The 26648-nt window shown below is 32.2% G+C and overlaps 1 protein-coding gene across 1 annotated transcript in view; it reads left to right on the top strand.

Moving 5' to 3' along the window:
* Positions 1–26648, top strand: part of LOC108722120 (adenylate cyclase type 6) — a 112852-nt gene that overhangs the window by 65618 nt on the left and 20586 nt on the right. The window contains exons 7-8 of the mRNA XM_018447061.1: positions 18485–18634; positions 25359–25480. Coding sequence (XP_018302563.1) covers positions 18485–18634; positions 25359–25480 — 272 coding nt within the window. The remainder of the gene's footprint in view (positions 1–18484; positions 18635–25358; positions 25481–26648) is intronic.

Below are 26648 nucleotides of genomic sequence, written 5' to 3'. Positions count from 1 at the left end.
TTTCTTCCGTCGACGTCACGATACGTTCAATTCTGCCATCGTTGCGTTAATTAACTTCAAATTAGCCAGCGTTGCATCACTTTAATTAAGATGTGAGAATTAAGACACTGGAATATTATCTAGAAAGGTCTTTGGCTCGCGAAATAGAATTTTTATCTCTTCGTGAACGCGGAATATTTTCGCGTGATTGCCGCGGAACCGAATCTCCTGCGAACAACGATGACGTACTCGATCAATCACACTCGATCTTTGATATCGGATCTATGGAGTCACGAAAACGACCTAGATACATCAAATCATCGCGAACGATTACAAAGGTACTTGTAAAGTCACGTCATCAAAAATATTGAAACGAACAGTCAAGAGCACGTCATTTTAAAACAAATGTAATTGTTTTTCTCTTCATAATTGGATAATCTCTTACATAAAATTTGATTTCGTGTGATTAAGATTTGAGGCTCGTCTCTTATACATCTCACGTTAGTCACGTCTTCATGACGTGTCTCGCATGTTCGTTGAATACTCAAACACACAAATCCGTATTTAATTGAGTTTTCGTGGAGTAAGGTATCACCTCGCTTTTAGCTGAGTCTGTCACTGTTAACAAATTATATTATAAAGATTTAGGTATTAAAATCTTTCATTTTATCTTCTTCTCTATTAACTAAATTACGAAATTTTTCAAAACTTGCAGACATTTTTTATGTCTACTTAAGGGCTAAACGAAAAGAAAGAACAACCCAAAGACTGAGTTTATTAAGTATTCCATCTCCCCTGCGAGGGCTGCGAGGGACGATCGTTCGTTCTCATAGCTGTTATAACTTTCATTTTTCCGTCCGTTTCTTGAGCGGAGAATGAAAGGGATAGCGATGGAATGAAGGGACAATCCGGTGTCAACCCTTATCTTGATTACCCGGCCGACAATCTTTTCCACTCCAAAAGTATAATATGCGACCTTGTTACCGTGGACAACCCCACTGACGATCACGAGGCGGAGGATGATTCCGAAGGGTCAACCCGTGTGTATCTTAATAGCCGCAGTAACTATCGATTTTGTTACTAAAATAATTCGGCCCGAATATAGATTGCGATGTAAACTACAGTCGATGTAAAATATCGCGCCATAACGCGAATAGCTATTTCTTCGATGTCATTTTCGAATAAAGATAAACAACCGGCGACGAGCGGAGAAATTGGCGAGGATGGCAATCGTGCCAGTTGAAACATTGTAGCGAGTTAAATAGAATGAAATAATAGAAAGCCTGACGCAACAGCTGTAAGTGGCTGTTATCAATACGAGGCGTAGTGAAGATAACAGCGTTGAAAACGGTAGTAACAACGATAGTAACAATGATGATTAGCTACAATTTGGAAAAATTAAGTTAAATACATTTCATGTGTTCCAAACGGTCCACTCAATTTTTTGTATCAATTCAATATAAGATAAATATGTTAAAAAAATAATATAGATATCATGTAAAAAAATTACCACAAAAAAATAATACTGACAATTTATAAGCAAACTGTGGAAACATTTTTTCAGTATAATTAACATTTATGAAATTAACACGTATTTCATTCATTTATCTTAGAATTTACGTTTTAAAATACATTATTTTTATAATATTTGTTCACTTACTAATAAATTGTGACAGTAAAAAAGTTGAATATCAGTAAGAAATTTAATATCGACACAAACTATTTAAATAATATATAATCACATTATATATTAAATTAACATTCGACATATTAAAATTCAACATAAAATTTTAACAAGGACGCGAGTGAATCGTTTCTAACACAAATACAAAACGTTTCTACTGTGTAATTAGAAAAATGTACCTACAAGTATTCTAAAAATAAAATGTACTCTATAAAAGATGAACAAAAATCACTTTATAATGAAGAGACGATTTTATTCCTTAATGAGAAATTCAAGTAATTTAACGTATCTCAAAATACAGTTAATTTGTGCAAGACAATTAATCGCAAACATTTAATTTTACCTACTTTAGAAGCAATCAATTTAATTTGGAATAGAGTTATATATTGCAAAGCATACGTCAACAGCAATCTTGAATGTAGGATTAATAAGAGGGTTTCTCGAGACTAGCATTGTGTGGTTCATTCCATTCGGCATTCGCGTTTCGAGAACTTCAATTTATCTCGGCAGCGTACAATCTTAATAACATTTACGAGCAAACCTATTCTACCTTCGGTGCATCACCAAGTGCGCATATTCCGAGTTCCATGACGTGTGCACGGGTAACAAAAGGAAAAATAATTAAGTATTTCGAATTGTTTTACAAACGTGCAGTATTTGTTACACGTCAGATGCACAATCGCGAATTCAAGGAGAATTCTTTCCTTTCCCGTTTTTTTGTTTTTTTTTTTTTCAAATGAGACACTTCTTTCAATCTGATTCCCGCGATAATATGTAAGAGAACCTTGTTTCACGACGAGATTGGATTATACGCGAACGGTTATACGCTTCGTGCGAGCAGCACAAAGTGCAACATTGATGTTCATCACTCGATAAGACGCACAAAGAATACATGTATGTATGTATTTTGGATAAAAAAAAATAACAAAAGGCTTTGTCGACGTTGTCGTGGTTGCGTCAGTAATTTTACTAGATAACACACGAAGACGACGGGCTGCTCCGTTGAAATCGCAAGGGGATGAGTAGAGAGGGAGGCAATGAGGTTAATAGAAAGGAGAGAATCCCGGAGAAAACCTTGTCTTGATGCGTTTCCATCTCCCAGGATTACTATCGATTTTCGTACAATCGGCCGGCCATTCGCGAAAAAAGTTACGGAGAACCAATTCGGCCGTCGCTCACAGGAAATGGTATTAGAAACTTTTCAGAGTTTCCTACAGCACGCGCTGTATTATAATATGTAATCAATCATATTCTCGCGCGTTGTTTACTTGATCCTTTATTAAATATGAAGTTCAATAAAGTCTGCGATATAAAATATAGGTTATATTTAATAACTTGCCGATAGTTTTGCTTATACATTTCGATCGGGTAAATATCCTTTCTGTGGAGTTTATTTTCTAAAATTCTCGCCTCACAAAAATCTAATACTGATCAATTTAATATTGAAGAATAGCTAGTAATTAATTAGGTACTTTTAGACTCGGTTGCACCAACGTTACTTTAACTTTAAGCAAGACTTGTCTAAAATCCTGTCTTGTTTTAAAGCGAAAGAGAGATAGAGACATAGAAAGTTTTAAGCCGGGTACTTAGTACTCCAAATAAATAATTAATCACTGTCTCTTTGTAATAAACTCTTGGCCAGTATTGAATTTCTGTAAGGGCAAAATTTTAGACTGACTCGCACAAATTAATTGTATTTTAAGATACGATATTAAATTATTTGAAGATTTTTCATTAAATAATAAAATCGTTTCTTTAAGACGATTTATATCTATATCTGCTGATCTGTTCTGATCTATTTGACCTAAAATGTAATTTATTTTCTTACTAATATTTTATTTAATCTTTAGTCACATCTCTTGAATTCCGTAATGGTCTCAAGATGATAACAGGACAAAATGACCCCCAATACGCATTTAACCAATTCCCATTTTCATAATTTTCGTTCTTTGAAATAAAAAAAATTATTGAACATACTTTAAATATTATAGAACATAATGGTTTTGTAAAGATTCACGGAGAGAGAGAGAGAGAGAGAGAGAGAGAGAGAGAGAGAGACAAATAGAGAGAAAACGATTTTGTTGAAGTATAAAAAAATTTATGGCAATACTTTATAGATTTGATATTTTCAGAAAAAAAATAGTGCAATACTTCATGACTGATATCAGAATGACCCCAACGTAAAAATGATATTACGCGAACAGTTGTTACATGCACACATATATTGGCGCGCTGGGAACAATATCTGGCATCTAGATGTAAAGAAAGTACCTTGAACTTCAGTTAAATAGTAGGTCAAGTCCCATTTCGAAATAAGAACTAAGAGAGAGAGAAAGAGAGAGAGAGAAGAAGAAGAAGAAGAGAGATATAGAACCTCCTACGTTTTTTTACCATCAAATTGGCACCAATAACCACAAAGGATCACAAATTTTTTTCTTTGATGTCTTCATCTGTTAATTAAGATCTTTTTCCAGCGAAAATTTTTTATTTTTTATTTGTTAGAGCTTTTTAATCATATTGACTCAAACGACATGATCATGCGTGCAGTAAATTTGAACACATCAGCAAAATTAAATTGGCTAGTATTTGATTTCTGTAAGGATCGGATTCTATAAATATATATATATATATATATATACACGGAGAGAATTTTTTTTTAAATTTACTCTGAAAATATGGTAGAGTTGTGGTACAATATAATATTTTAAAGATTTTTACCATGCACTTCAGTAAAATTAATCAAACTTATTTTATACTTTATTATAGTTTTATTAATGAGAGAGATTTACATTAAAATTCTTCGAAGTACAATGTTGTCCCACGACTATCATATTTTCAGAGTAAACTCTAAGAAAAAATTCTCTCCGTGTAGAATTACAAAGCAAATTATTTTTGTTCGGATGAATGGAAAAAAATAATTAATAATTCATTTGAAGTTCAAAGTCACGAAATTTTTTGCGATATTTTATAGTTTCATTCGCGCAACACTGCATTAATCTTCGCTTGTTTCTTATCTTTTTAAGACGAGTGAAAACACGCGAGAAATCCTACAATTTCGAAAATAATAAATTTTACGTTACAAGAAGCTAAACCTGCTAAACTGAGTTCGTCATGGAAAGTGATTATGTAAATTAGGTGGCAATTACGATGCTATGCGCATACTTGTGCGCGTGAAATAACACATCTCGGGCAATGCATATTTGTTCATGCATGCATTGCATACGCGGAATAACGTGAAATAAACGCATTACCGGAATGCAAGCCGCGAATGAACGCGAACGCACAAATACGAATGCTCGAATGAAAATGAACGTACAAAGGACCGAATGAAACAGCCTCTCGGAAAGGCTGCCGTTTCGACGTGGGAACGTTTGGTCGTTTGCGCGTTCGCTTTTACTGTTTCGAGCTTGAAAGAGCACAATGCATGCGCGGCCATAGAGGAAGAAATCTTTCGTTGCGGTACATAACATGTCGATTAACAATCCCACGAGGCTCTTGCATAGACGAATGCGTGTTAATTGTTCGGAAAAGAATAGAGAATACTCGCGATAGTCTATCTCACAATTTCACTATCAACATTGGTTGATTTTTAATTCTTGTTTAATTTTATTCTTCGCTCACATTTCCAAAGTCATGAAAGAGACAAAGAATTAAACTGCGACTGTTGCAATATTGGTCTCCTTCTATGAAATGTTAAATAATTAGGAAGTTCAGTGGTTGTTTCTTTAGTCGTGCATAATACCTTCAAAGGCAACTCTCAAACCTTGAAGATCATTTCACGAATTCGAGTTTTCGCAAAAATATTTTGGAACTCCATCGTTACCACGCTCTTCAGTCCACAAACATGAACTTTTATAATGAGGTGGCCTGTGTATATTTAATTAAAACATTCGAAAACGAACTGAACTTTGTTGTAGATTTCGGTTCGGAGGCAAGTGAAAAAACTTTTGCGATGTCGTTACGACCGTTGATTTATATTTTCAATGAGGTTGGGAGAGAGACCTACCTAGGCAAGTTGAAGTAAACAGGAAGTTTCAGTTATAAAATGTGAATTCTGCGTTGATGAAAAACAGATTGCCAGAGGCTGAATCGACTCTCCTCGACGATGCGCTTTTTTATTTACACGCTTTTTTTTTAATGCACGCATGATCCTCATATCTTTTCCATCGCCAAAATCAGAATTACTATTTCATTGCGTATTTCATTATATTAATATTTAAACGGCCGATTGTAGCTGATTTATGTTTGGTATCGGAAAAATAAATACACGTTTCTATTTTAGGCAAAATTTCGAAATTATCCGTGTATAAATAATATCGAATATCCGTAAATAAACAATTTTGGAATAATTAATAGTAAAAGTATAAAATAAGGATCTTTTAAAAATAAAAACATGTATTTCCTTCTTTATATAAAAATAATTATCAATCTGCAACAATATAATTAACGTTAAGTAGTCAGATATTAGAAAATCAGACGCGAATTACTTGAAAAAAAGTCATCCTCTTTGGCTAAATGCTAATTGTAAATGGAGAACTCTAGTAATATGCAAACGCATTAGTTACATGTATAACCGCAGACTGGATGTAGCATTAAAGAGATGCTGGATCGTCTGTAATATCGACAAAACACGCATTTCGTACTTTTCCTATTTTCTTCGTTTTATACAGAAAAAATCCTTCTCCAGAATAAAAAAAAAGATGCAAATAGTCGTAGGAAATTATAAATCCCCCCGTATAAAAAATTAACAAAAAAATATAAATTACAGTTCCCTGTTATTATTTTAGTATCCTGTTAGATGATATCTTCACATGATATAAATGATTCCAAAGAATATAGCCAAATAAAAAGTAGTTTCACATTTAAATAATGTATAAAAAGATAATAAGACCTTCGCGCGCGCGCGCGCGCGCGCGCGCGGAATTATGATTTTGAAGCTTACAAGAAAAGTAAATGAAAAGTACGATTTGAGTGTATACCTACAACCTAATATGCGATATATGAGATATAGCAGAGCAAGAAATGTACTTAATGTTTTACTTAATGTACATAATGTTTTATTTGGAATTAAGAACCTGTTTTATCGACATCAATCAAATTCAGCTGTCGTTCCAGCATCTCCTTAAATTCTTATTACCGCGAATTACGTTTCTTCTATTTATTTCTTCATTACTTTATTTTACTTTATATCTCTTCATGAATGTTCATCAACTTTCAATTAACGTGATGGAAAAAGGTTAAGCATGTATTGCGATGACATGCTAAATCAAATTTGATTAAGCCGCAATTATATGAACTCTCCAAAAAGTTACGATAAATGGGATTTTTAGAAACGTGATAGAAGGATGAAAATACCGAAAACTATTCTAAGGATTGTATTTTAATAGAATATTAAAGAAAATTGTGTAATAAAATTATTATGAAATTACTGTAACAAGAAGGTCTGGAAACTCATGAATATTATAATTATTTAATCTAGCATGGAGAGTTCTCGTATCTTTTATATCGGTAATTCGCTAGAGTAATTTTACTTATGGAGATTGAGGTGCAATTCACACCTGTGCATCTCATTAAAAATATTTTTCGTATTTAGCGTGAACGTGTTATATTAATTCAAATTAAAATGGAAAACGGTTTTTTTTCCACATTTGTCAACTAAACTATATGAAAATTGACGAACCATTTTTCTTGTATCAAAATATGGAATTTATATTTTCTATTATATAATACCTCGTAGTACCGGAACTATGCCGGTTTCAAACCTTAAAAAAATATCTTAAACAAATAACGCAGAAATATGTGCATGTTTCATTGTACCGCAAATGCGCGTGTAGTAAGAGAATCGCATTATAACACGCTCTTGGAAAGCATTTGCGAACTTCGAGTGCAAATGAGAGTTGATCTCGACACGTGAATAAAGTGTGTCCGCGTTCTGCTAATAGCGCGGAAATGTATTCCGCGTTGCGTTAATTGGCAGAGTATTGCGCTGCAGCAGCGTTAGCGGAAGTTACGAACGGAACAAAGAGAATTCCATACGGCTTGATCCGCCTAGGAATTAATCGCGTCCCATAGGAATTCGTCATGATGTTATATCCAATCGTGCCAATTAACGAGTCATTTTTACGCGTCGCCAAATTGACTCTAATAAATCAAATACGAGTCGAAGGATCGTGTATTCATTGACGACTTCTTGCGAACAGTAGACTTTTTGTCTTTCTGCGCAAAAGTCGATTAGCAACTTTTAATGAGACGACGTGTCAGATAAGAGGCTTTAACAACGTCCGTAGCTTACTTGATTTGATTTGCGCCAAGTTTATTGTGGCTATGAGAAACTATAGTGTTTCAGTTTAGAGCTTTCCTACATAGTGTAACAAGTGATAAAGTAAAGTTACGATAACTAATAATGCATTATTAATCATCGTAACTTTACTTTATTTCCAATTATCGAAGTTATATCCTTACCAAATTTATCTACATGTAGAGATAATGGCGAGACTTGTAATTAGTAAAGACATAATTTAGAGTTCATTAAGATTACTAATTCGAAATATAGAGACGTATTGAGCTGTTAGACCAAGATCGATAAAAAGATCGTTTCCGGATAAGAGGAGATTTATGATATCCAAGACTGTCCGGTACAAGTACTCCTTTAATTACGACACAATCCTGTAACAGGCAACCCGATCGCTATGGCCTAGGATCAAGTTTCTCCGTAAAATCTGTCGGCTGATTTCAAGGAAACAAAGGCAGCAGAAGACAAAAGCCCGACAAGATAAAACGGTCAGTCGATGTTGAGATAATTCGGCGGTCTTTATAAATAAGAAATACGTGAAATTATTTTCATACAAAGCCGTACAGAGATTTATAATTACTGCAGATTGTAAAAAAAAATTCTTAATAATTAAGTCATAATAAAATTGACCTAAACTATTAGTTGACGGAAATCTCGTATTAAGGTAACATCGGTATATATATATATATGCAGCACTTATTTTATCAAGTGAACTTAATTTATCAAGTATTATTTACTATGTTAAAAAAAATAAACGATACCAAAAAAAAAATATACATATATTGTCTACTACTATAAAAAAATTAAAATACAAACATCTATTCTTTATATTAAAAAAATTTTTCAAAACCGTTGCATTTCTATCCCAGAGGAGTGGGATATATAACTATTATAGATGAATTGTACGGTCCACGAAAAATTTACAGTAATGCTTAGAAATAAAACGTAAAATGGCGTAGTAATTTATAAAATGTATTTAAGGAATACAAATATTGAATATATTATACAAATTAATAAGTAATAATTCTAATCTTTTGCATATATTGCAAGTTATGATATAGGGTATATATTTCATAAGATGCACAAGTGCATTTAATGCACTGAACCTAATCTACACACTTTGCTCTGAGCATAAATCTCGCGCACTAAAAATGCCGTATATCTCAAACAGATGGGATATATAAAACATCGAGCTAAATAAAAAATACAAGAGCTAAGTACTTCGCTATACTCCATCCTTTAATATTCCTCTATATCCTCTTTATTATGTATCACGAAATAACCATTAAGTCTTTTTATACACTTTCCAATCATTTTATATAACTGATATAATACATGGATGTATTATACTTACTACATTAACAAATCGATTTAACATTTAACTATCGATGGTTTCATTAATATTAACAATAAAATAGTAGAATCACGACACAGTACTTAACATAAAGGCATATGACAGAATTGCGCGAAAATTATTCCTACCTTTTTTTTTCCTAACTTCTGTGGAAGTCTAAATACCGGAGATACATTTAGCCTAAAAAAAACAGCTACGATTGAAATTTAAAGTCGCAATAAATAACGATTAAAGTATAAATCCTATAGTTTACGATGTATTTGCAATTAGTATTAACGTGCCACGTGCTGAATTCATAAAAAAGAGAACTACAATAATCCCAACTATTGCACCACGTGTCAACGTTTCCGTTTTCTCGTACAACATCCTCAGGGCAGAGCAATTGTTTACCTTCGACGACAACTTGACGTAATCCGAACGAATCACATAATGAACGACGATCCATTCGGGCACGTATATCCATTTCAGGAGCGAAACGTGAGCCCTTTTCGAACGTAGTTCTGCGACGATCACGTGCACGAGAATCGAATTGGCCGACCACGCGTCTCTCGGGGAGATAAGTTCCCGCGGGGTCGGAAACGGAAGTTGCGTGGGTACCTCGGCTCGGTGAACGAGAAGGCGGAAGGTGGAGAAAAAAGCGAATCGATATCTCTACGCTCGGGAGCACTCTTCGACTCTCGGGTCGACCTCCTTGTTTGATGCGGCTACCAACCCCACGATGAAGCCGACGACGACGACAACGACGCTCTAATGACGCGAATAAACGGAAAACATTGCGAGGCCGTCTGCTTAATTGCTGCTCTCGGCGAGACATGGCGAAAATTAGGGAGGACTTAATTGCACGCGAGTTATCATTTTTCAACGGAACCGCGAGTTTGAAAAATGGTGCCTTTTCACGTGAACTGCTTTCAACGGTGGCCACGGTACGTTTGTGCCACACCTCGCTGTCCGAAAGCTCCCATTTATTTTCATACACGCACGATCGTGATGCCGTAACGACGTTGAAAGGTGACTCGTGCAAACGGAGATTTTTGACCGTTCAAATGGAAAGTTAGTTACATAAATCTTAACTCTATGTGTAAATTTCTTTCACGACACAAATAACAAAAATTGAAAAACGTGATAGAAAAGCGTAAAAAAGCTACGTAATAATCTTATCATATTAGAAAATATAATTTAGCCGTATTAAGATTCTAGACTTTTTTTTTATTTCTAGCATTCGCAACGCGATATATTAAAGATGCAAATACGAAAAGCGTTAACGTACGGTGACATGAAAGAGATGTGATTTTTCGTCTCGAAAACTGCGTTTCGTCGACATGCATCGACTATGTTGCCATGAAGATGGCAATGTCCGCTTGCATTAGATTCATCGATAACTCTGATGGATCGCTCGTCGTAAAAATGCCTACGTTGAAAACGTGTTTCGTTACGAAGGAAACTTGTGTCACATGACGATACAGAAATTTAAGCACTATAAAAAAACCGACATATTCTACAAAATAATTTTACACAGTCGAACAAAAAGATATATAATGACATATTTAATTATTATCTACACTGTGTTAAAATTAAAATGTTATTTTTAATTTAAAGACGTATAATGGACTTTCTAAAACATGCAAAATGTTAAAATTAACATTTTATTTTAACAGTATATGTACTTTATTTATATAGTTTATTTTGTATTTTAACAGTGTATGTATTATACTGTTCCCCATATCTGATCTTTTTTACGTCAAATTATAAATAAATTAAATTTTAATTTCCCATTACAATTTTAATTAAGATTTAATTAAGACATGAAAGAAATTACTATGCAATGTGTGTGTGTGTGTGTATGTGTGTGTAATAAAGATTTTTATACATAAGATGACGAAAATTTGTTACAACAATGTGTGACTTAATCGCGCGAAACAATTCTCTCAAAGGATGCTGAACAAAATAGCAAGCGTTTAAATGTACTGGAAAACAGTCAGCAATAAAAAATTTAAACGGATTGTTGCGAGCAAACATAAATTTCTGCACCGCGTTCTATCGCCTTGCAACAAAAATAAGTCGAGATAGTGTAAAGTATAAACGTTAAAGCAAATACGTATAAAAAAGCAACATATTTTCTGTTAAATTAATGCAAACTACATAAAACATAACCAATTTTTTCCATAAATAATTTAAAATAAAAAAGATATATATATGTATAAATTATTAAATAGATATATTTTATTTTGATTTCTCTATTTAAGTAAAAAATTATTTATTGAGTTGCAGGTTAATAAAAAAAAATATAATAATATTAAATATGTCCAACAAGTTGCGCTTTTATGATTTTTTGAGAAATGTTTATTCTAGAAAAAAAACATGAAATGAAAGTGGAATGGCAATGCGAGGCAAGCGAATATCTTTCAGTAGTAAAGATGCGAATATGTGCAGCCAAGAGCTATGACTCAAGTAGCAAAAATCTGAATACGAAGCAATAGTTTGTGCGTTCCTCGCAAGCCTCTCGTAAGTTTACATTTGACTTTTCAGCTGATATGGAAGAAATTTTTCGTAGAATTTTATTGTTGGATATTTTATTCAAATTGTCAATTAGAGTACGATACATCAATTCCGAGCTGCGGTTATCAAACGCAATTAATTATTGTATAATAATAAAAATGTATTATAGAATTTTACTATGTATTCCCTACAATAATATAATTCTATAATACATTTTTACATGTGCATATTTTTAAAACAACTGTTAATAAAATTTTATATGTATAATACTTGAATTAATTTATTTTATATAAAAATCTGATTTTTTTATTCTTTGCCTTGGTTTAAATATTACAATTTACAAAAGCAATTTTAATTCAAGTTACGATTGGAAACGTTAAGAACGAACGACTTATTCAAATACGCGATTTATCAACGTGACGATTTCTGATTACACTGTTATAAATTTATAAAAAAAAGTTGTAAATTTTCATGAAAAGCTGTAAATTCATAATGTGATAGGAAAAATAGAGAAGCGAAGAAGGAAATCAAGACTCATCGTGCGGCGAGCACAAATCAGAAAATTCAATTGGTGTTTGAAGTCAAGAAGGTTTTCGTTGCTCGAGCAGAAACAGAAAATATGATTGAATGAGAGTGCTCCATGAAAGGAGTTTCTGAGAGGAGAGTTACACATGTATTCGACGAGAAAAATATTGTTCCCCTACTTGCCTCATCCACTTACGAATTTTATTCGGCCCGTAATTGGATATACAATCTGCCGCAATATGGTAGAATCCCCGATAATTTTAGCAAATGTCTTTTAAGTCATCATTACGCTCGATACGCACGACGATCAATGCGGCATTATATCCAAGTACTTGAATAGTTATCGACGGAGAACAAGATATCATTTAATGCCAATTAATCACAAAAGGAATAATTTATACAGCTACTTTGTTGCGTCGTCTTGCATTGCAGATTGTTAAAGTTTATTAATATAATTATTACATTATGATTGTTAAATATTCTGGTACGATGAGTATTATCATGATATAAATTATACAGATAACATTTTAAATATTCTATACGAACTATATTATTTATATTTATATTTATATATATTCAACATTGCGTTATTTTACTGCTTATGTTTAGGTCAATCAAGAAGAAGTGTACTACTAGTTGAAATGTTGAGTAAATTAATAAAAAGTTGAAATATTATGTAATTCACTTGATAACGTTAATTTTTTAAAAATTTATTAATAACTTACATTATTAATTGTTATATTAAATTTGTATGTCTTATATTAAAAAATTAAATGAAAAAATAGTAAATATTCTTGAAAGAAAAGAAAATCTTTATATTTTTATGATTTTTCATATGTTATATAACTATATCGTTATCTACGATTAATTCATATTTTTCTCTCCTCTTTCTTTATCTTTTAAAATTCTCGCTTGTTGTTTGCGATCAACAATATCATATGCACTTTTACTTTTGCATCGAGTATACAATTTCTTTACAGAGCCCGTTATACGAACTTCATGAAAGCGTTTTCGGTACAGAATGTAAAGCAACCACCTGATTATATGCTGTGAAAGGCATTTCTTTTACCCGGCGCACTTTTTAAATCCTCCTCCAAAACTCGACCTCCATTACTGCGAACAAATCAACCGAAGCGATGTTTCTTTCTAATACTACTCTGTACTTTTGTGAAATATATATACATGTTTAACAAAAATTCATAGCGCTACTTTATTTATGTATCACGTCTACATTTTTTTTAAATTAGCAATTATAATATTCAAAAGAGCAAAGTTTCAGCTTTAAGAATCTGTTTTTTTTTTAATTGCGATATGATTATTTTTAACGAAGTTACGAACAAAGTCAAAATATTCTTTTATTTAATCCGCGTAACTCAATAACAAAAAAAGACAGGAAAAACATTTTTTTTTAATGATTTTATAGGGAAAACTTCAATTAGCTTTAAAAAGTAAAAAATGTTCGCAAGCTCATTTTTTGGACACATGACAGAATCACAAAGGGATTGGGAAGAAAATATTCTATTTTGTCCAGCTTGTAATTTTTTTATGAAAAATTTGAACCGAACTCATAGAAACTCAAAAAACTTAGTGACCTTTCAGAAGCAAAGATTTTAAGCTTTTTAAAATAATCTTTTCAAACATAAATTTCATTCATTTTTAATGGAATTACAGCTGCTTAAATTTTAAGTTCATAGTGCTACGAACTTTTGTTCCTACCATTGGGCTATATGAAACCAACCGTGCTCGCTTTTCCGACGTACAATATTTAACAAGATCTTGTAGAATTTTCCCTTAAATTCGTAAGGATCCGACTTGCGGATAACGCAAGAGGACCGCGAATCTCTCGAGAGAGACTGATGTATAACTTTCTAAATAATTAAGTTCAGAACCGCACTTTCGCGTACATATCCTGACTTAGCAGAATTCTAATTGACGGAAAGTAAAGCATCGTCTATCGCATCCAAAGTTAGCGATTCTCTCCCCCTCCATCCCTCCTTTCTCTCTCTAAATCGGAGTTTCGAATAGTACTATGTTAGAATATAAATAAACATGCAAAAATAGACGAGAATGTATAATATTTTAAATCTGTATTCTGACATTTCAATGCGTAAACGAAATCAAATAAACGATTTTTATCTCTAGCAGTTTTTCTGTAAAATTGATAGTATTTGAGTAAAAAGTTATTGAAAACCAATATTCAGCGATTTTTAGTAATTAATATCTTGTTAACTATTGAGAAAATTGCGAAATGCTAAAAGACTTTTCGACTCAGTTTTTTATTAGGAATAGCACTATATGAATAGTGTACGTTATTTCAGATACACCCTATATATATATTTTTTTGTTAGCTTTTGTGTGTGTGTGTGTGTGTGTGTGTGTGTGTGTGTGTGTGTGTGTAAATATTCTCATTACAATGATAGTATTCCTGGAATGAATCTGAAATGTCTATATTAATATTTTTCTTTGCAAGAAAATTGTAATAGTTTTACCAGATCACGTAGAGAAACACTGTCGTAAAGGTTTGTAAAATACTGCCGAAAAATGTAGCTCGTAAAAAGAAGGGATTTCAAAGGTCCAATAGCGATCCACAGGTGGTTGCGAATAAATCCGCCCAAGATTACAAATAAATTATATGGCCACCTGAAGCAATTCCACGGAGGATCCGATGATCCCTTTTGAAGATTCATGTAGGACGAGAGGTCGGCCGACCCATCGTAGATAGTCGGCGCACCTTCCATGAAGATAGATCAAAGAACCGCGCACAATACAAGCCACCGTACAAGGTGTCCTGATAATAACCCATCAGAACTCGGGTTTCATTAGACGGGAAGACCATGCACGACGTAGGGTTGTGTGTAATTGTGTATGCTGCAACAAGCCCCTTCGAAACTCTGCAAACTCAACGAGTAGTCCTTTGATAGAACGCGTCCTTTGCCTCGAAATTTTCCTATATTGTGTAAGGACGAGAAATTTCACTATTATGTTGTTTCGGTAAATCACAGTGGTTTAACTTCGGCTGTTAATTGTGCAATCATGCTTCGGAGAACCCCGAAGCTAATGTATAATGTTAATGCCTTTGAGTGGCGCTTCATTATATCTCCTGACGCGCGTCTTACATAACCCTCAAGACGATAATAGCAATTGCATAAGCTTCATATTATGCAAAATAAAATCATATACAATGTTTAATATTATTTAGATGTCTGGGAATACAGTAAAGATAAAAATATTTAAAAAAGATATTTATATATTAAATATATTGTAAACGTAATATATTTAATATAAAAAAATATCTTTCTTAAATTAAATAAAAATATAATATAATTTTGTATAAATTTTTTTATATTTTAATAGATTTTGCTAAAAAGAAAAAGGAAACTTCTTGAAATTTATTTTTCAATCTGCTTGCTGTATTATTTGTTAAAACTGAGAAATTAGTTGATTACTTTTACGTAATAAAAATGTCTTAATACGCAATTACCTTAAATTGATTGACGTGTCAACGAATTCTAAATTAAAAAAAAAGAAGCTTTTTATTATTTCATCATTTTCCATGCAATCAAATCCTATGGCAAACTCAGCCAAGACATCCATAACACTTTTCAGATCTCATTTGCTAAAGAAACTCGGAGAAGGGGACTCCGTTATGGGCGCGCGTGTCAGCCTAAAAGTTAGAAAAACAAGTTTCTTTGGGGACTAAGTACATTGTGGCGAAGACTTCACTTACGCCGCAATGAATATTGACAAGAGCTTATTTAAATATTGACCGATACGAGTTTCGTCAGTATCGATCGACATGAAGTCTCACGTCGTCGTCGCGGTTGTGGCATTTCTTTTGATTCCTCCGAAGCCAGGCCATCGATTTTCGTCGCCGTAAAGCCGCCACCCCCTTAAATACCCATCTTGCCACCATAGCGTGAAAAAGAAAGTGAGGGTTGCCGCTAATCCTCTTCTATTTCACATTGTGCTTATTGAATCGTGTAAAGAGAGCGCGTTAGGGCTCGAAGTCTAAAAATAAGAGCGATGTCAATCGGTAGCTGAACCCACGCAAGAGATATTTATCAAGAACGAAACACGTTCGAACTTCCTGGATTTTGTGTTGATAATCTGTGTACACAGATTGCGCAATTTCGCGTAATACTAGCTTAAATGTAAGTTGTCAGGTAGGGAAAAAGAGAAGAAATAAAGAAAGACATGTGATTGACGAAGCTACAGTGAATTTAACTGAATGATTGCTTAATTGATTGTATAACGACAAATAATTTTGTGAGTTTTATGAATAAACCTCTCATTGCCATTTATTTCTTCTTTAATCTCCCTTTTTTTCGTAATACTTTAATGCGACATTTAAAAAATTTGAATAAAAACTAAATAATATGTGAAATCACAATTCCTAGCTTATATTTCCCAAGCTGTGTGATTACAGAGCCACACAATAATGATAATGGAGGTTGTTAAAAAATATTTGTTAAATTAATAAAAGTCTCTTTTTCTCCATCCCGTTTTCACATCTCGCATTTTCTATATTGTCAAAATCGCGAAAGCCATTTCTCGTTTTCCTCGCGAAATGTATAACAGTTTGCGTAAATTCAATTCTACGTCTGCATTGATTTGTATGAATACATTTATCCCATCGTTGCTCGGTTCTTTTTGTCAAACAATTCACACCGCATTTGGCAAGGTCTGCAAATGTCGCAAGTACATGATACAACGTGCCAGGCGTATACTGCACGTGCATCGTTGCAGCTGCACGTGCGTTGCATTCGCAGAGAAAATTTGCCACTAATAAAGCCGACCGAATCGTGAGCAACGTCGACGGTTTACAAAGTCATTCGTATACGCATTCATCGATTGTATAGGATTCGCGTCGATATGCGTTTTTATCAGCATCGACAAAGCCGAAGGGCCACAGCCAAATTGATTCTGATACGCAAAGGTAGAATTTATACGAATGGTAAAATAAAATCCGTCACGCATGTAATATTCGTCAGCCAGTTTGGCCCCAAACCAAACATTGTCAAACGTGACAGTGACGAGCGAATTCTGGTTAGCGACAAAAAGTTACAAATATTACCCGTCGAATTAATGTATATATCCTCGAGCTATATTACTTCAATTGTGATTTTTTATTAAATTTGATTATGTATGTTTTATATAACTAAATTATATAATAGAGAAAAACAACATTTAAAAGCATAATTTATCCATTATTCGCGGCCTCATGTTATAATAAATCACAATGCGTTATCAAATTAGCACTCGCGACCGCACTTGATATCTGATTTCCTTTGTTAAGTCCATTAACGCTTTTTCCACATCCTTCAACGCTTGCAAGATCCTTCTTCATCCTTCTCCTTCTTCGACTCCCTTTCCTTTAATCTCCACCCTTCCACTTTTCTCTAATCCAGTATTAAACTTTCTCTTCCGACTACGCTCTTTTCTACCTGATCCCCGGCTTATAGCCACTGATCCGGCATTAAAACTCTTCTTAGCAGCCTCGTTCTCGATCCTCTTCTTGTGACACTCGTAATCCACTGGTTCTTCCTCATCTTCGTTCATGAGTACGCATACGATTCTTTCGTTACAATCAAAAAATTATGATTCGTCTCATTGTGGATATTTCTTCTGTTATATGAAGGCGAAATTACCAAATCTTTTAAGAAAAATCGCAAGATTATTTATTGTTCTAGATTATTTAAATAAAAATATACTTGTACTTTTCCTTATTAAATTTCTAAAATTGAATATTTAAATAGTTTCTTATGTTTATAATTTACAAGAAATAATTACCGAAGAGAGAATTTGATATTAAAATTACGGAATTACTTTTTTTGGAATTTTTATTTTAAAAAATCTGTTCCTAAAATTTTTTTAGAAAAATATGCTAGTTTACTGTTTCTAATACATTACTTTGGGAATATCTTGATGCAATATTAGAAAGCACTTGCTTATAAAATTTCCTAAATAAAAATCATAAATATATAATTTCTATAATGTTTTTTATTTAATAGGTATTATTAGATCCTAATTTTGCAAAAGCATGTGGAAGAGCTAACTGAAATTAATGCAATTCGAGATCTGAAAGAAATGCTAGTCGAATTCAGCTAGCTGCAGTTGACTGTAGTCTAACAGTAAAACTTTATTTCTATTTTAGTTGCTAAGCTCGATCGTGGTAGTCGGCGGGACGAACGTAGCCGGCGCACTGACACATCACCCACGGGAATTGGCGCAAAGACAGGCATTTCTTGAAACCCGACAGTGTGTCGAAGCACGTCTGACCACGCAGCGAGAGAATCAGCAACAGGTATGCTACTGCATTTGCAGTAAATTCATATTTGACGCGAAATAATTGATATGTCATTCGATGCATAATAAGAACGAATGAATTAAAAAATCAAACGACAAAGCCGATAATGTTATAAAGTTGAAATTAGTAATTTCAATAATAAAAATCTATAAATGTGTATATTTAATAATTGTAAAAATTATCTTCGAAACATAAAGATATAAAAACAAATCTCTGATTATTTTTACGACCATTGCATTTTAGAGAAAAACTTTCAAGTTGAATTTTAGAAAGAAAATTAAAAACCTCCTATGAATGTACAAAACAAGGAGACTTCTCTTGCGCACAAGTGTCAGGTATAATACTCATATTATACTTATACATAATAAATATTGCTTGTAATATATAAGTTACTGAGAGATGCGTTATCCAGAATAAATCAAAAGAATAAAAAATAGAAAGGTAATACTCTCAACGAAAAGATCAGATCTCTAAGAAAATTGAAAATTAATTTAACATTAAAATTAAAAGACAACAATGAAACCTACATATCCATAAAAGAAGAAAAACAAATAGAACGGAGAGGTACAACGCAATGATTTTTTTCTCACATATAGCTAATTGAGTATCTAATTGCAACGTACATTTGTTTGTTATTTAATAATAATTTTATAATAAACAATATTATTTATAACAATATTATTTATAACAATATTATTTATAATAAACTTTCTAATTTTATCAATAGATAAAAAAAGATAAAAGTTCTATTTATTAAAATATTTAATATTGTATTTGTTAATTCTCTATATTAAAAAGATTTTTTTTCAATGTAAAACTTCAATAAAGAATATCACTGTGGATCTCTTTCGATTTCGATAAGCTATTCTTATATTTTTTCCATAAATGATAAAGAAATATGGCCAACTTAATCTCTGTATATTAACAGTAAAGGAAATTATTATTATTATTATATTTGGAGACGTCAAGACAGAGACAATTGAGAGATCCGTTTTAACGTCAGATCTAATAATGTTATAGAAGCATAACGATCATTATCATTCCTGTGGCAATTAACATTCTACCAGAATCTCGAATAATTGACGCCTTTATTAATTATTAATGACGCCAATGTAAACCACACGTGAATGTACAAAGGGGAATTGTAGCCTATGTTCAGAAACCACGAATATGCTTGAATATGACGCCTTAATCACAGTAAGTAAACTAAAAATCCTTCATAGAAGATGAAAATTAAAGTTATTCAAAATTTAAATAAAACAAACTCGAAGATACTTTTAACGGAGAAGGAAATTTTAATCGTCTCTTTAATTATTTTAACGAATCTAACAATTTTGTTACATTTTGGAGGAAAATGTCACTTAATTCATATTATATAAATATTAAGAAACGAACTATCACATTAATGAGGATTATGAAATTTGGTTCTTTAATTTTTCATATTACACCATATGTCACAATTTATTATACGAATTTGGTAAATAAAATGTGTTTGAGTTTTGATTCATAAAATAAAAAAAATAAAGATAAAAATTTTTCGCGTCACCGTTAAAATGCACCAAATACCGTTTTGATTGCTTTAGATGAAGCACTTTTGCAAAACTAAAATTAAGTGAAAAGCACTTATATACCTACATATGAAAAAATTTCAAAGAATCGATTTTTCTTAAACTGCTTGAGATCTTTTCTTTTTAGATAATACAATAATATCGACAGAATTCTGACTGGGGATATTAGATAAAACCGAATTTTAAAAGTGTGCTGAATAAAAACTATAACTATGAAATTTTGCGAATTTTTCGATTGCATTTTTTAGCGCTTTCAACAAATGAAAATTGAAAATCTATAGAAGTGATTAAAGTAGGTACATCAGATACTGTAGTCGCATAATATTCGCGCAAATTCAATCAACTACAGGGCTTAAAGATGAAAATGTGCCGCTATGGATCTCAAACTCGCGTATATCATCGGATACGCGATTAGAAATTTCTTGCACAAAGAATTCAGAGTATGGCGATAACGAACAATTCGATTTGGAGTTCCATTCAAAGATGCGAAAGGATTCGCCGATCGAACATTTCACAAGCGATTGTCGTTAAACGTATATAGGTAAGCGTATGTATAGAAAGTATTCAGAATCATTTTGCATTCTTTCATTTCTGTAGATTTCCCGATAAATTTGCAATCAAGTTTTCTGCAGCAAAAACTCGAACATCGATTTTAATAAACGCATAATCTTCCATATAGTCATATTTGCATTTTTTAAATATCGAATTAATAATATATGTGACAGTATGACATTAAATAAATTTTTTTAGAATTAACAAATAACGAAAAATTACGCTATTTTTAGATATGCAAAGAAAAATGTTTAATAATTGTATTTGTATTTCCTCAATAAATTGAGAAATAAAATTTTCCACGTAAATTATACTATCTCATACGCAACATAGCAAATAAAGGGAGAGCAATGTTATGGGGAGATTTACGTAAAAAAAAAAAAAAGCTTGATGTGCGCCAGTGTATAAAATCAAACTGCATGCTCACTTTATTCAATCCTTTATTGCCCATCCAGATGTTGTTTTTAACTCATACATGGCCTTTGTGGGAATTTTATCCCACGGAAACATGTTAAGCGATATTGCATAATTATATTGTCAGGAGACATGGTAATGTCTCGACCTAAGTCAAGCGCAACGACATTGCCGTGGTTTTATGATACCACAGGCTCGATATTTGAGCGCTATTTTGTCTTATTGTTTTGTCAGAACTTCAGTATTGCTCGTATTAAAACAAAAGTCTGCGTTTAAAAGCGTACGAATCTGGCCGAAAAATGGTGGCCGGCTGACAAAGCCTCGAGTGAATTTATTTTGTGTGAACGTGTCGTCCAACAGCCAGAAAATAATGAACAAACTATTTCCCGAGGCACAAGGACTTTAATAAAATAGAGTGCGTCGATTATTCAGTAACTATTTTTTTCAACCTGCGAATATTTCCAGTCGGTCTTGTTAAAGCATTTCCATCTAGCTAAAGTAAACTTTTTTAAATAACAGCGTAATATGCTTCGAAGCAACGTTTCTCTTATTTCTGAGACAAATGAACGAATGTAATGAACAAGCAGCTCTAACTTTGTCATTACTTCATTTCACTGCTACTATTACTTCTTCGTTTGTGTGTATGTGTGTGTGCTACTGTTTTTCCTTTATTAAGCATTCTTATTTTTACTTATCTTTTTTATTCCGTTACTTCAAATATTTATATAATTCATTTATTTTTCGACAATAATGACATAACTCAAAAATTATTATTTCGGTGTTGTTTATAAAAAAAAATCGATAACATAAAGAAAAAAGAAAGAACATAATTAAAAAAAACATATAACTCTAAAATCTTTGGAATCTAATTGTGTGAAGAGTAAAATCTCATTCTTAAAAGTTGACAACTGATCCACACTTTATCAAGATTGGATCAACTGTCACCCTTTGTCACTCTTTAGAATTAAATTCCACTTCAAAAATTTTAAAGAGTACTTTTATTCTTTTACAGTTAATTATTGCACCAAAATTTGAAAATTAATATTACAAAATTTTAATAATAATTTAGAACATTCAAACTTATTTTTCGGAAAACTTTGTTTTTTAAGTTGTATCGTTTTGTAGTAAATAAGCGATGTATATGTATATTTTAGGTTTTTTTATATATTTCTTTCGTTGTAAAGTATATAATAACGTAACTAATATAAACAGCAGAGCTAAATGTTTTTATACGTAGTGTCACACGTCAAAAGAGCTTAAAATACTACCGTTTTGTGGGAAGGATCACGATCGGAAATCTCTGATTACGGTTTATTTCCAGCGCTGTACAAAAATAACGGAAACCGAAATAATCGCCGGCAGGCTGCGAAGTCTATTAAAGTCCATTAAAGATAGAGTTTTATCATATATTTCTCGCTCATGATCACGCTACTGTCGTGACGAGAAGGGCTTTATACTATTAATCAGAAATCCATGAACAGTTGTGATATCAATCGGCTATTGTTCACGCTTGCTCGATCATCCACGGTTTATCCCGTATATATGCGACATATCGCCATTGAAGTACAATGTCGAACGTGTGGGTATGCGTTTAACAGTGACGAATATATACCGAAATGCTGTCTCGTCTCTCTCTCTGATAACCGAGAATCGCTTCGATTACCAATAACAAGGCAGTTCACATTTGCGTATTGCAGAAGCAGCAATAACAAGAATAATGAGACGTTATTGCGAAAAAAAGAAAACTAAACAATATACCTGTGCAAGTGCAGTTGTCTCTTGTATTTCATGTAAATTTCCGTGCTCATTGACCGAACATGATATGCAATATCAATTTATTCTTTTACTTTTATAAGTATACGGAAAGAACGGTTTTACTGAAGTAGCTCTAAAAAATTCAGCTAAACAAAGATCTGAAAATAATTTTGTTGGACCAGCGAAATAATTATATAGGATTTATGCTCGAATATAGGATTTATGCTTTATTTTGGCAAACGCCTTGTTTCATCAAATTTCCATCTTTATATGTTTCACATTATATAATTATATATTTTCCTATCATTTCTCTTGTAAGCTCCAAAATCATAATTTGAAGGTCTCATGATATTCTTATAAATTATTCAAATGTAGGAAATTTCTTTTTGTTTGGAAATATACTTGCTAGAGTGGCAAAACTTTTAGGAGCACTGTTCATCATGCTTGAAATTCCTACAATCATTTGGACGACAGTCCAACAAAATTATTTTCAAGTCTAGTATCTTTCTGGCAAAATTTTTAGACACTTGAATAAATTTTTCTTTCCGTGTAACAGTTATTCTCTTCAATCTAAATTAATGTTAATAAATTAACAATCTAAATTAATGTCGTAAAACAAAATACATAATTTATTTTGTTTCTATCCCTTCTTAATTTCAAATTTGGAAAGAACAAAGAGTCACAATTAAACTAGAACTAAAAATAGCCGATACCGAAGAAATCAATATTGGAAGAATCGACTCCGAGAAGAATGTTAATAAGTAGTCAAAAATAGCTCTTCGATTTCCGGGTTTAAAAATAAATTTATGACTGATTCCCAAATGAGACTTCTGTCGAAATATCATTCATTTAGTTTCACTTATATTTAGACAAATGATAACACCAATTAAAGATATCTTCTATTTGTACTTAGCGTTTAATGAAAATTCGCGATTCCTAATCGCTTGTAATACTTAGTTTTGTACATCATCGACGAGACAAACGTGTGGCAGCACGATAAAAATAATTGTGACGCTATAGAATCGGAATCGAACGACATGTCTATATTACATGTGGGCTTGCACATCGTGATGCAGATTCTAAAAGCGCACACAACTACGTCCGCGCGTATCGACCATCAATGCGAAGTTTGTCGAACGCGTCGTCGACTTTACCAGCACTTGAGAGGTTCTCACGATGTTGACGAGTTCCACGTTCCGAACAATATACGCTGCTCGATGCATGTTTCTCGCACGTGTGTGTTAACCGAGGCCGTCAGTTTGATGTACATGATCCCCACGGAATAGCAAAGATTACTACCTATCGGAAGGCTGACTTCCTTTTTAGTTCGCGATAGCGCGGTGGTTTTCAATCGACAATCGTGGGAACATCCGTGAGCGCGCGCAATGTGCTGCTTTCCGCGATACTTTAATGTCAGATTTCGCGAAAATCTCGAGACGTCGTGCGTTAAGAAATACTGTGACAGTAAATATACAACATTTAAGAATTTCGTGGCTCTCTGAGCTAGAAAGTTTATTGCAACCAAACGTTGCGTTAAAATTTTGAAAACGTGAAATCCATTTGAATCTAAATAATTACATTTAGATTCAAATCAGATTTATCGTTTGATCACACAATATACCTATGCGTTTGGTTTATGAAAATTCTTTTCATTTTCCATCATTTACAATTCCAAGAATGTATTGTATCAGAAATTGCATTATGACAAGTCAACCATTCGGAAAATCTGCAATTAAACTTAAGGAAAGTTCTGACGTACTACATGGATATACCTGTGCAAGCACGTAACAAGCGTGCACGTGTACCTACAGTAGATTAATAGAGCATAGTAGTTATTGAATAACACTTTAGCTCTTATGTCTATATTAACCTGCATATCCCCCAAGCTGGCCTATCCATTATGATCCTCCACAAAGGATGCTTTCAGGATATGAGATCCATTCCAATAGATTAGTTTGATAACATTGCTATTAATCCATTATCATATATGTATATAAGAATTTGTTTGGTACATACAGTAGGTATATTGATAAATCTAAGAAAATGTTCAATTATGTTACTTCAAATTATGTTACTTAAAGTAATTGTTTGGAGAGACAACATCATAAGAGAATATAAACTGTATCATGTAATTAACGAGACGTATTATGCGAGTAAAATTAATTGAAGAAAATTGTATTTTATTATTATACGTAATAATTAATTAATACATTATATATAATATCTCCTATTTTTTTGTATATTTTATATCTGAAAATTATTATTGTATAAATAATAATATATTATATAATAATATATTTATAATTTAATTTTTACATTTTGATTTATTTTTATTATAGCTTTTATATATTTTATTATCTCTATTTTTTTAATGTTTTTAAATTAAGCCAAGTATTGTAAAAATATTCCCATACCGTTAACTTATTTTTCAGGAGAGGCTTTTGCTCAGCGTATTACCAAGGCATGTCGCCATGGAGATGAAAGCCGATATAGCTGGAAAGCCGAAGGACACGATGTTTCACAAAATTTATATTCAAAGACACGAGAACGTCAGGTATGTGGTGCCAATGGTCCGCGAACGAATAGCAGCCACTTAAAAAGAACCAAAGTATCACTTGGAAAATGCCACTTTGACATTTTATAAATGAGACTCAGTTTCGCTTTGTTATAAAGCTCAAAAGAATTTACATAACTATTTTATATATTATGTCCTCTACGCACGCTTACTACTTAAACTGAAATTGACAGTAGATTAAACCTCATAATCCTTGCCCGCTGCTTTTTACGCTATCGCAAAATTTTTATTTTTTTTGGATTTTAAACTCGTTGTAAAGTGCCTCTACGTTTCATCAAACGCAGTTAATTATGAATCACAAATCAAAAGCATGTACACAGAAAGAATAGTTTTACTGAAGTACTTGAAAATTCAGCTAGATATAGGTCTGAAAATAATTTTGTTGGATCATCAAAATATTTATGTAGGACGTTCAAACTGGTTACTTATAGAATGTCAACATTTTTCAATGTGTGTTTGAGTATCCTACATATTTATTTCTAACAAAATTATTTTTAGATCTGTATCTACCTAAATTTTTAGATACACTAAGGAAAAAAATTATTCATTTGAATAAATCATTTATTTGATTAAATTAATTTCTTTGACTTTATTTTTTCGTTGTATGTATTTAATGCTCGTTTTTACCGATATAGATTAACTTTAATCTTAATTTAATTTACTATTTATATTTTCTACACGGAGAAAATTTTCTTTTAAAATTTACCTTGAAAATGTAATTGTGGTACACTGTAAAAAAAAATCAGGAAATTCAATTCGAATTGACGTAAACCAACTCAATCTCAGAATTAAATATAGCGAACTAACTGTCAGGTTGCGTCAAGAAAAATTTCAACTTGCTTTAATATCTTCCTTGTGTTAAATAAACGTTGAATTTATTTCTATAAAATATTTATAAAATTGATTAAACTATTATTGACAGTAAACGAACATAATTGTATTGTCAATAAAAATACTTTATGAGCCCAATGAAAAAAATCTGCAATAGAATAAACTGATTTTAATATTTGACTGAACTGTTCTACGAAGTAATGAAAACTCAATAAATTGTTGAAAATAACAATTTTGAGGTGATATCTATTTTGTTTCCGAGTGAAGTAGATTTAATAATTTATTTAATAGGACAATTCATTAAATTTATTTGATC

This window comes from Mycetomoellerius zeteki, unplaced genomic scaffold, assembly GCF_001594055.1.
Source record: "Mycetomoellerius zeteki isolate Tzet28-1 unplaced genomic scaffold, Tzet1.0 scaffold197, whole genome shotgun sequence".
Lineage (NCBI taxonomy): Eukaryota > Metazoa > Arthropoda > Insecta > Hymenoptera > Formicidae > Mycetomoellerius > Mycetomoellerius zeteki.
Note: the sequence above shows the minus strand (reverse complement) of the source record. Positions and strands in the feature narration are given on the sequence as shown.